At 40.4% G+C, this 12,183-nt stretch overlaps 2 protein-coding genes across 3 annotated transcripts in view; both read left to right on the forward strand.

Moving 5' to 3' along the window:
* The first annotated feature begins 263 nt into the window (after nt 1–263).
* Nucleotides 264–8,313, forward strand: e2f4 (E2F transcription factor 4). Of its 2 annotated transcripts, none has more exons than XM_046038312.1 (11): nt 264–700; nt 2,531–2,640; nt 3,943–4,104; nt 4,532–4,575; nt 4,688–4,761; nt 4,850–5,038; nt 5,263–5,350; nt 5,504–5,650; nt 5,852–5,899; nt 6,031–6,075; nt 6,167–8,313. In XM_046038312.1, exons 1-11 carry the CDS (start codon nt 536–538, stop codon nt 6,280–6,282), a joined length of 1,188 nt encoding a protein of 395 aa, XP_045894268.1. In that variant the 5' UTR covers nt 264–535; the 3' UTR covers nt 6,283–8,313. The 2 variants fall into 2 exon arrangements, with proteins under 2 accessions (XP_045894268.1, XP_045894270.1); XM_046038314.1 differs by having other exon boundaries at nt 4,688–4,752.
* Nucleotides 8,314–9,432: 1,119 nt separating this feature from the next.
* Nucleotides 9,433–12,183, forward strand: part of elmo3 (engulfment and cell motility 3) — a 26,049-nt gene continuing 23,298 nt past the window's right edge. Inside the window, exon 1 of the mRNA XM_046038630.1 lies at nt 9,433–9,684. The gene's annotated coding sequence lies outside the window, so the exon portion shown is untranslated. The remainder of the gene's footprint in view (nt 9,685–12,183) is intronic.

The following is a 12,183-nucleotide window of genomic DNA, read 5'->3' on the forward strand; positions in this document are numbered from 1 at the left end:
GTATGACGACCGCGTGCGTGTTTTCTTCAAGTTTGAGAATGTAAGGGAACGTATATAAATAGCCCTCCTGCATACATCCAGTAACCTTTATTTTTACAACGACCGACCCCCAATAAACACAGAATCCTTGCAGTTTATTAACCTTTACCCACGATAATAAATCGATCGATGCATAAGAAAATACTTCACAAATTTTCACACACACGCTCTTGTTGTGTCACACGCTTTTGAATCGATGTGACTATTTGCATACGCTCCCTCTGCCGATTGAACCGTCCCGTCATACCTCGCGTGGCCAACGGCTCTCTCCACCGAAGGCTCGCTCATTGAATCACCGTACTCAGCCTGTTCAGTGCGATTTAGGGAAATAATTTGGAGCAAACCAGGTCGGGGCAGCTCATTAAACACCTGTTATCCTCCACGGACTTCCCCGCCTTTCTGTTTATCTGTCTGCGGCGGTGAGGCGTGCGTTCCTGGGCTCGCTGGCTGGGTTTGGTAGGGGAGGCAGGGGGAAGTACGGAGCTGGTCCCGAGCGATGATGGAGCTGGAGTCGGCCAGTAATAGAGGCGAACTGGGAGCTGTAGGGGACTCGTTGCAGCCACAGACGCCCAGCAGGCACGAAAAGAGCTTGGGTCTGCTTACGACCAAGTTTGTGACTTTACTACAGGAGGCGAAGGACGGAGTGCTGGATCTGAAAGCGGTGAGCATGCAGCCCAGAGTCTTTGTTGTTAGCTAGCACATGTCATTTTGAGCCTGCCCGCTGTCGTTAGGTTACATGCACTTTCGCTAGCCTGCCTGTTAGCCTAGCCTAGCCGTGTGACAGGCTAATTTGAATGGGTGATACCGCTTTCCTTATGGCTTTGTAGTTTTAATACACCTCGGTTAACTAATGTTCGGACCTTCGCTTAAATGCTGTGTCGTGTTATTTTGGCGTCTCTCAAAGAGGAGAAAAGTAAAGTTAACGTTACAAACTGAACTTTGAGAACACTGGTCAACTTCTCAGACTGTGCCCCCTGTAGATTCAAATTTTAAAAAGTGGGTCATTCTTTGTCGTTCCCTTCTGAGCTAACGCTACTGCATCTTCACACATGAGCAACTTCTATCTGATTGATAATGTCTTTGTCACTTAACGACATGCATTCACTCAGTCGCCGCAAGAATATCATATACTTTTAACGACATATGCATTCGCTTTTAAATTACATGTTCTTTAACTAATGTTAGCTGTGGTCACCACTACAGTCTAGGCCTATCATCCTCTTAATGAACTGTTGTTTCATTAACACTCCCACAAAAATATCATCCTAACCTTAATTGATGAACAGCCTGATTATCTCCAAGTCATTTAAGTTACTAGAAGAACTAGTTGATGATTACCTATAAGATAAAGGTGTTGAACACATTATTAAGTCAGCAACTCAAATACTGTAATAAGGGGTTTGAGCATGTTAAAGAAAAACATGTTAATGCACTTGTCAAATTGGATTATAAATAGAAACATTTTAAGGAACCCAGGCATCCCTGTTTTTCACAACCAGTGAACCAGATGGCAGCTTGGCCAGCCAAGCATTACTTTGTATAATAGTATAAGTGGCTTCATAGCCACTGACACTCATGTTGGCACTGTGCTTCGCTCTAGGCGGATAATAAAATACCTGACTGCCATGCTTCATTCTTTCTTTTGCTCATTCTCTTTCACACTCATCTGTCCATAAAAATACACTCAATGATGAAATCAATTCACTCTGTGCAATCCCTTGAATCACCCCCCTAAATAAAGTTATGTCCCCAAAAGAAAAAGAAACTTTAGCGTCTTGTCCTATCAGATGTCGTGATTCATCAGTATAAAGGTTTTTTATAAAAGAGCTGCGGTTTAAATATTTTGTATTGAAGACCAAAACTCCACTCTGACTGAGTCCATCTATATGTTGACAAAGTTGAAAAAGTAAACCTTAACCCATGACTTTGAGTTGGAAATCCTTACATTTGTTTTGCATGAATGAATAAGGAAATTATGTGAACTATTAAATAAAAATCCATACAGTTGATTAGCTGTCATTTAGCAGGTCTGTGACTCCATTGTACCCAAAGGACCTGGTGACAAAACCTAGACTTATTAGCACTGACCAAATGGTTATCATTAGTTTCTTAAACTAAAGGGGAGGTGATGGTGCAGTGGATAAGACACATGCCTTTTGCGTTTTGACCCGGGTTCAAAACTGTGACACATCTACCAATGTGTCCCTGAGCAAGCCACTTAATTCCTAGCGGACCTCTGACATATGTAACAATTTTCGGTCACTTTGTATAAAAGCGTGAACAAATGTAATGTAAACACCAAGAGGTTGGGCTGGGAAGCAAGTGTAAATGACACTGCCGTACACTATGATGTGTGGTAAAACCTCATATGTTTTGTTTGCAGGGCATTGGCACAGATACAGTGGCCTCTCTCTGTCTGTGTTTATGATCCTACTAATAAACTAATAAAGGAGATGCCAGTAATCTCTATTGCTTTTGTCCTGTGACTCAGGCGGCAGACACCTTGGCAGTGCGGCAGAAACGACGTATCTACGACATCACTAATGTGTTGGAGGGAATTGGACTAATAGAGAAGAAGTCCAAGAACAGTATCCAATGGAAGTAAGTCCACAGTTGAGTTTTTCACCAAAGGTGGAAAGACTCTCCCTCAGTACCACATTTGCTGTTTAAAAGGATTCTCTGTAGTTTGCTGTCATGAAAAGGCAAATGTTCATTTTAATTGTAATTTTAATTGTCATTGTACCCCCACACCTCGTGTCATGTACTAGTTAAATTCATGTTTTGGAGTTTTATGCTAACCTGAAATGGCCTTCATCACCGAAAAACTGATTGTGTTTAGATAATGACAGGGCTGAAATATCCAAAACCATGCTACTAAAATATATATATGGTGCAAGCACTTGCATCAACGCCCCAACACCACTTTCACTGTCATGACACAGACATATTCTAGCTAAAGAGAAATGGCTGAGAAACGGATTCATCTGAGGATCACTGCACTCATTGTTGATGTCTTGTTATCCTTGTATGCACGTATGTTTGCTTGTGACATACATGCTCATGACTCTGTCTCAGTCGTAACAGTAGAGAAATGACGGTAACGCAGGAGAGCGTGAAGCCATATGAAACAAAATAGAATCTCATTCTGACATTTGCTCATTTAGGTTGTAGAACTGGCCACACACACAATGTGTGTTGTATTACTCACTTTCCTGTACTTATTTGACAAGCAACAAGTATTTGTCACAGTATAATCATTTCATAACGCCGCTCTAACAAAACGGCCACAAAAATATAAGAACACCTCCTGGAAAACTTTAGATATGATACTTATGAACACATATGAAAATGTCTAGATGGTAAATGCTGTGCATTTACATTGCAGCGTGTAAGTGTTCGGACAGTGACATCTATTGGCTCTAAACGACGTCTTAATGTTAAATGGCCTGTAATTTGCAGGTGTTTGCCACCACGTTAAATGACCTGTGGAGTAACTGTAACCATTTTATTCATAGTCCCCCAAATAGGCCTTTTCACAGTAGACAGTTTGATACATCATAGTAGGAAAAAAGTGTTCCACTAAGCCGTGCCCATGAGCCCGCATGCACAATCCTGAAACTAGAAATTGGACTGTACTGCTCACAATACTGTTTGGTGGTAAAGAAGCAGAAAACACCGTTTTTACTACCTAATTAATAAATGTAACACTAAAGTAAACATTACTTCATGCTGTGAGGTAATCACAACATCTGTCAAAAATGTTTTGTGTGTGTTCGTTCCCAGCTCTTAATACAAAGCAGACTGATCAGTAGCTAAGACAAAATGATTGAGAATGAATCAGCAAAGCTGTATCAATAATAAATGCTCTCTATACATGACCATGTATATGTCTTTGTGTTTCAGGGGTGTGGGTCCAGGCTGTAACACCAGAGAGATAGCCGATAAGCTGATTGATTTGAAGGCAGAGCTAGATGACCTGGCTCTCAGAGAGCACGAGCTGGACCAGCAGAGAGTCTGGGTCCAACAGAGCATCAAGAATGTCACAGACGACTCGAACAACAGCCCATATCCTTCACTGACGGTCATGCAGACTGTTACTCAGCCTGTAAAAACAGTTGTATAATGACGTCTGGCTCTGGAGGGAGTCTAGGGAAAATAACCGTGATAATGTCATTAGGGGCCCTCATGGCATTTAACAGGTAGGGAGGGTCTTATGAAAGGTGCTATTTTTGAAGCTTTGCTCATTCAGACTAAAAGTCAGGATATCTCGGTCTATGGGAAATCTATGTCTCTTTGGAGTCCCCCTTTATGGAAGTGACTATGTTTCTGGAGTACCCTATTAATAAAGTATTCTTAAACTGCCATGTATTCGGTTAACCACCCAACATGGAGATGAAATGTGTAGCGCCAGTGTGCAAAGATGCTTTGTTTGAATGTTTTCCCATTTAAGAGGAAAACATGAGTGTTTATTGGACCCTTAACACATTCATACTATGGCATACATAAAACATGAAGACCTCTGTGGAGCTTTCAAAGGTAATTATTTCAGATGCTAGATCGTTATAGGTGTTCTTTTTCTGTCACATTCGCATTGAAAGTCTCAAACACTGTTCCCATCACCCATAACTTGCCTGTCCTCCTTTCTCAGGTGACACACTCCTAGCCATCCGTGCTCCCATTGGCACACAACTAGAGGTCCCCATACCAGAAGCTGTAAGTTATGTGAGTGGTTTATGTGTTTTGTATGCTCCCTACGTCCAGCTACTGTTTTGTCTCGTGTCTCAGACTGAGTGTATGTGTTCTTATCCAGGTCCTCAACGGACAGAGGAAATACCAGATCCGTCTCAAGAGTTCATCTGGTCCCATCGAGGTTTTGCTGGTCAATAAGGACCCATCCAGTGCCTCTCCTGTTGTTTTGCCTGTCCCTCCTCCAGATGACATCCTTCAAAATCTCCCAGTGCCGACACCTACCTCTCAGCCGCCCACTGCTGCCTCCCAGGTCCACACAGATATCAGCTTTCTCTATGCTATTAGTTTTTCATGTATTGACTGGGTGTTCCCTCTTTTCAGTAAAGAGGATGAGACATTAATACTAAGATAGCAAAAGTTGTCACAGTTTTCTTTATTGATATGACAGTTGTGTTTTGAAATAGCTTAATCACTAAACACATTTTCTTTATCGTTCAAAGTCTTGACTTTCCTCGTTTTCTTTCCGCCCTCCAGGTCCCCAAAGCAGCTCTAGCAACTTCTACAAAACCTGGTTCTGTCACAACGTCAGCTTCAGCAGCTAACCAGACAGCGTCAGTGACAGGTAGGGATGTTTGAACTAAGAACAATTTCCTATGCTTTCAAAATACCTACATTTTGCCTTTTATTGTTGTATTTTACCCTGACCTTACCATTTGAGATGTTTTGTAATTTAATAGCAAGAACATTATTTTATCTCACACTTGTTTAATTTCAGAAATGACAAGCACCACGCCACTCACCCCAACAACAGATACACCTACAGCAGTCACTCAGCAACTACAGTCTTCTGCCTCGTTGGATGGATCAGCGTCTTCCTCTGCCTCTGCAGTATTTGAACCAATTAAGTCGGATCCCTCTGACTGTGAGTTTTGAACTCTTATGAGTCTCTCTCCCTCTGTGGGATGTATTGTCATTAGGATTACATCTCACATAATTGGACAGTTTCATTTTCCACAGATTATGTTAATTATGCTAATCATAATGAAACATTCATATAGGTGTACAGACATAGGTGTAGTGTAGTGACGATAGAGCTGAAATGTTTGCTGTGGTTTCCTTCTAGTGCTGGACTTTCCCAAAGAACTCTCTGACATGTTTGATCCAACAAAAGGTAAACTTATCTTGGGTATTTCAAAAATAGCGTGTTTGTTACTCCATAGGCTACACTGTAGTTACCGTATACTACTTTCTCAGTGTCCTGCAGACAAAACATCTCTCACTTCTTTTCTCTATCACTGACAGAGATCATGAGCGGAGACCTGTTAGAGGACTTGATGTCATCAGAAGGTGAGTTTATGTATATTGTGTACTCTTGAAAACAAACTCATTTTATGCATCCTGCATGTCTCATCTCTTTCTCTGTCTGTTTCACCTCCAGTGTTCTCGCCTCTCCTCCGTCTGTCCCCTCCACCCAGCGACCACGACTACATATACAACCTGGATGAGACAGAAGGCCTGTGTGACCTCTTTGACGTCCCCATTCTCAACCTCTGACCCCTGAAATTGTCGTCACAGTGGGATACACTTTCCCAAACACGCTAATCTACCCCCCACTCCCCCACCCCACTTCCTCACCCCACTTGACAGTGAAGGTGAGAAGAGGTGCAAGAAAGCCAAACATGATCTGGTGAGCGTTAAAGGACACCTCTGCACTGAGTTCAAGCTGAGCTCAGTCAGACAGTAGCTCGATGTACAGCCTTGTGAAGAAATACAGGCGAGAGCAAAACATTTTACTTACTGCTTTTCCAAGGAAATATAGTCAAAACAAATGAAAAATAATTATATTTTTGGATTGTTATATATGATAAAGCGTTGTGTATCAGTTTTCCTGTGTGCTTGTGAGCGAACGCGTGTGGGCATACTTGAGTGTGCTTGTGTGTCTGCGTGTGTGCTTGAGTTTTGTATTGAGCCCTCTCTAAACATGAGTCCGACGTCTCCAGGGGGGGAAAAAGAGAAACCATTTTCGTATCAGGTAAAGAGTCATGGCAGACTTAACAGCCTTTATCACCCGGCAGCTGCTCATGCATGGCTTGAATGAGTCCAAACACAGCTGGTTGAATATGCACTGTCCTCATGTACATAAAGAATATATATTTTGTATTACCAGCACTCAAAACTATTGTGTAAAAACATTTGTAACACAAGCAGAGCAATAGTTTGCAAATGAACAAAGGTACCAGACACAAATAATCATACTGTATGTATGAAATGCTTTGTTTTAAATAATGGGAATTTGTCTTGATCAAATCTTTCAGTGTTGGAAGTGGTTTTGTGAAGCAGTTTAGAGAAAGAGGATCCTAATGTTGAGTTACTGGATCTAATAAACTGTTATATAAAAAGCCAAACACCAAAACAGTGTGTCGGGGAGGGAGTTAAATGGTGAAATTTTACATCAACACTTTTTAGGTCAGCAAGGTACTTTTTAAAATGTATACTCTAAGAACCGCTTTGTGGCTACCTTCTACTTGAACTGGTTCAATATCAGCACTTCTACACTGAGAGGTCTCATTGTAAAAAAATAAAATAACTGCTTTCAGTTTAATTTTGCCTCTGGACTTTTGGACCTTGCAGATTTTTATTGGCTCTGATTTATCTATAACTTAACTGGTGTATGTCTGAGGAGTAGCTTCCCTCCCTCCCTCTTTAAAATGAGTTCTGTGATTGATTGTTTCTCAATTATGTATGCATATGAATACCATTGTACTCGGTTCATTTGTATGTAAAAGGACATGTATGTATTTCTGATGCATTTTGTATTGATGCGGTGAATATTGTCACCGTGTCATGAGAAATGCTATGTTGTTTGATTGTTTCATGAAAAATGAAATGTTTTTGCTTCTATTTGTATATTTGGCACAGATCCCTATTCAATAGTTTTTTTCCCTCCAATGTTTGTTCTGTTTCTAGTAAATGAAATACTGCCTTTCACTAAATTAAAATTTTCAACTCTAATCATTCTCTCTGTGCAGGGGACAGGTGAGTAGCAGTTCAGGTTGAGTTGTTAATAGACTGTTAAAGTACATTTATTCATATTTCTACAGTGCTTTGTTCTTGTTTTTGTGTAATATCCTGTTTTGCCCTGGATGACGTGTATCTATGTATGTACAGTATGCACTGTGTATATCCCTCTCTACCGCTTGTATAGAATAGCATTTATTTTTTATACCTGACAGATATATTATCACTGCTACTAATTTGGAGCTACACGTCATATTTTAAGGAAGTTAGCCACAAAATCTTCGGCGTTATCAAAGCATCCTGTCTCATTGTTGCACTTTACATCACTGTGGACAGATTGGCTGCGACTCATCCACTCCTTGATCAGTAGCCGGGCATTGTGTTTGGACGGTGTTGTGAGTTTGCCTAATTCTTCAGTAGAGCAGCCAGGGAGTTCAACTGTACTGGGTTGAATGGGTTGTCTGTGGGTGTGGGTGTGTCTGAGACGCAATCCTACAGGCTGTTAACAGGTTCACTATTGCTAAGCTGTAGTTGCATCAAATGAAACAAAATAAACAATTTGGTATACTTTGTGTATTGTCTGGTTTCCCTGGTTTCTAATTTAAATAACTGTCACATAGCTGGTGAGTCTCAAAGAGGGTTTCCTGTATGCTGTTACAGTAAGTTCAGTTTAGGAGAATCATGAAATCATGCTCAGATATGTTGAAGCTTGGGGTAGACATTATTTTTGAAGAAGTCATGAGCTTACATGCATTTTAAAGAGAATATAAGTGGACTATTGATTGAATTTATGGGTGTTTGCAGCTGAGGTCATATGCACTTTTCAAATAAACTTGAACAGCTATCAATATATAACCAAGTCATCTGTGGAGTAGGGCCTATGGTGTTAAAAGTCTTTAAAATGTTTAAAAAGTCTAACAACGTTGATATATATATTGCCATGATGTCACATTATAGATTACAAAATTATAGGTCTGTTGGGGTGTCCTGATGGACCATGTCATTTCAGCTTCTCCACTTTGACTCCAGCTCTGGACTCTTGCTGCATTCCCTATCTCTTCCTCCTCTCATTTCCTGTCAGCTCACTAGTGCTTTTAATAACTAAAAATGTACTATACAGAAGAGAGAAATTAAGTGCAGCAGTGTCAGTGTAGTAATGTAGTCCACGATTGTTCCAATAAGCGACACCCAGCTGCCCATTTGATTACAACAGGCCCGAATATAGAAAAAGACCTACTGACAGTAAATCTGCGTATAACGTTACAGTGTGACAAAACTCTTGGAAACAACTGGGACGGACAGCAGAGGGCAGCTGTAACCAACTATACCCGACCCGGAACTTTCAATTATTGAAACTACATCTTGGAAGAAGGAAAAAAATGGTTTAGCTCAGCATAAGGAGCAACCGCACGTCCAGAAGTACTGTTCTTTCAAATTAAAAGCGCAAGTGCTGATTGGAAGTAACACGCTGAAAGATCTGAAGTTAAAATCTTACATACACCCATATAAATGGGATTAAATGCAATGAAATAATTAGACGGTGACAGTTTCTGTCTCATGTAATATTTCCGTTAAAATCTACAGTCTATGGTTTTTATATACATTCTATGGTTAAAACACACTGGGCAGGAATGGTTTTATTTCGAAAGGCAAAACCGGAACGCCGGTGTCAAAGTCTGGCTAACTTGACTCAAATCCACCCCTGGACCACTCCAACCAACCCGGAACTTTTAAGTGATCTAATAATTCCTGAAAACTTTGTAAGGAGTTTCCTCCTGGTTTTCTGAGCGGCTCAGATGTTTCTCTAAGAAAAGTCGCTTCTGCAGACTGAGTTCGGTCCTTCTGGGGGGAAAGAAAGACAGTTGCAAATGTTTCTCGCTCCGACTGCGGTGGTTCCTGCAGGACAGTTGTAGCCGTCGACTTGTCTTTTCAAACCAGGTAAGTTAGGTCAGGAGAAAAGCTCTGCAGCTGACTCTCACACTTTCACAACTGTGTCCTGTATCTTTTCACAAAACTTTGGCAGTAGTCATGTCAGTTTTCAAAAAGTACTAACAGGTCAAGTGCTGTTTTAACGTTTTATTTGCATTCATGCGTTTACTTCTCACTACAGTTAGCTGAAACACTTATACAGAAGCACAGGACTTCACTAGCTTACAGCGCTCAGCTACACTTAAATTACAATTATTTGTTTTAAACTACTTAAAAAAGAACTAAGGCCATGCTATATTTATATTTTTCTTCTTATAAATAGAACTTCAGAATCCACTAAATCTCAGCAGAAGCCCAAAGTGAGCCTGTATTACTCCAGTCTGTCTCTTGAATTAATCCTGTATTTGAGATATACTCTATGTGTGTGTGTGTGTGTGTGTGTGTGTGTGTGCGTGTGTGTGGTACCTTGTCAGGTTAGGAATTTCAGGCAGCTGAGAGCTTCCCCCTTCACACACACACACACACACTTCCACAGAGGGGAGGGGGGTCTGTCAGTCCAGGGGGTCTGAGACACACTGGTGACTCTGCAGGCTCACAAAAGGTCTGGGCGTGCTGGTGGTTTTAAGCTCAGGCACTGACAGCTGCTGAACATGGTGGACATTTTAATCTTTACAACTCTGTGAAGTCTGGGTATTTAAAATCAGTCCCCTCCACTTGTGTCTGTACGGTGTGGTTTGCAAATGTCTGTGAAAGATGGTATTCTGCCATGGAGGGGAAACAATGAGTTTACTGTACAATATGACAGCTAAACATTTTATGCCTAGATGTATTTTCCCTGTACTGTAACTTCCCATTACGGTAATGACATATTAACACAGTAAAAATTTGTCATGTCTTTTAATAACTGTCGATTATGTGTGTCCTGATAATAATCTATGATTTTCCTTCAGAAAAGAATGAATTTTGCATGTCGTATTTCTGATTAAACCTAATAAGGCTGCAACTAACAATTGTTTCAATACATTATGAATCTGACTTGATATATCGCTGGGTCTATAAAATGTCAGAAAAGTTGCCTGTCCAAGGTGATGCCTTCAAAATACATTGCTTTGTCCAAACCTGGCACTAAACCCAAAGAAATTCCATTTACTGTCATGGGAAACTGAAAATGTGCGAATAGTGTAACCAGTACATTTTTGCTTAAAAATCTTTCAAATTAAACCCAATTGACACATTAACTGGAAATTAATGTAACTGATATATCAATAGATTTATAAAATGCATTAATCATTATAATGAGTGTTAGCTAACTGCAATCATTGCATTGACAATAGTGTATCAAAACCTTCACTTCTGTTTAGAAGCAGACAGACATGTACACAAAGTGCAGTTTCGGCTTCCACTTTAACTTAATTTAGGGGACATCACAGACAGGCACAGACAGGCACAGAAACTGACAGCCTCACTCACTTCAGTGGTTAACCTCTGCAGAGAATGAGAAGAAAACCTCCACTCTCTCTTCTGCTGGGTTAAGAAAGGGAAACATTGAACAGCTTCAACATTGATTACAACATTTTTCCATTTTTGGAATACTCTAACTGGTTTCTAGCTACAAGGAACATGTAACCAGTGAAATTATCTCAGAACAAGCTTTTGAATGTTTAATTTGTCTTCTCATTTCCACTTCTTTCACCAGGTTGTCAGACCAGCAACTAATTCGATTTAGAATAGTATGTGGTACATCTGATAAGGCAGAATACAGGTTACAACACTGACAAAGCTCGTTTTGTTGTACAGTCGAGGAAACATGCTTCTTCTTCTTGTAGTGAAGTTAGAATGTCAGTGCACCCACTGTTAGACGAGGCCTGAAGCATGTACGGACAGGCCATGAATGTAGGCAGGTGGTGCTTTGTGGTCGGCACAGGGTTAACTCAGAGCGCTGGAAGATTTCTGGACTTAAATTAATGTTTTAACTCTCTGTCCTGTCCCATCTGACTTCTACTTAAAAAATGTTCTTTTCATCAAGTGTAACTGGCTACATTTGTTGCATTTCTCTATGAGCCCTTTTCCCTGTTGTATGATCCAGTTCACCACTGCGTGTGAGCTCACTAGAGTATCTCTGCTGTGGACACACTCGCCTGCAGTAAGTGCAGTAGCAGAATATCAATAGAAAAGTGATTAATATTAATTGTACTGTGATAGGAGAAAAGGAATTATCTAGAATTTGGATCACAGTAATATCGTGAAAAATATTTGCATCATTTTCTTTTCCGTAAGACAATTTTCTTAAACTTGACTGTAGTCAAGTAAATTCAAGAGTGAACGGCCTTTTAATGGTTGTTTCTCAAGATGTTCGGATAGCCATACACAAAAACTTGCATTATTCAGTTAGAAACATCAGGATGTTTTCATTAAATATTTATGACTAAATAAACAAAGTTTTTAAATTGCCAGGCATCTCGAGAACTGGTGTTAATAACTGTAAGAGTCAGAGTGAAATACTTGGGC

Source organism: Micropterus dolomieu, linkage group LG22 (assembly GCF_021292245.1).
Source record: "Micropterus dolomieu isolate WLL.071019.BEF.003 ecotype Adirondacks linkage group LG22, ASM2129224v1, whole genome shotgun sequence".
In the NCBI taxonomy this organism is placed as follows: domain Eukaryota; kingdom Metazoa; phylum Chordata; class Actinopteri; order Centrarchiformes; family Centrarchidae; genus Micropterus; species Micropterus dolomieu.

What these genes read in the sequence shown, in the direction of transcription:
- e2f4 (XM_046038312.1), top strand. Translation starts at nt 536, where the DNA reads ATGATGGAGCTGGAGTCGGCCAGTAATAGAGGCGAACTGGGAGCTGTA. An exon ending in AAGAACAGTATCCAATGGAA is followed by an intron (nt 2,641 to 3,942) that starts GTAAGTCCACAG and finishes TTTGTGTTTCAG; the next exon opens with GGGTGTGGGTCCAGGCTGTA. An exon ending in GACGACTCGAACAACAGCCC is followed by an intron (nt 4,105 to 4,531) that starts ATATCCTTCACT and finishes ACACATTCATAC; the next exon opens with TATGGCATACATAAAACATG.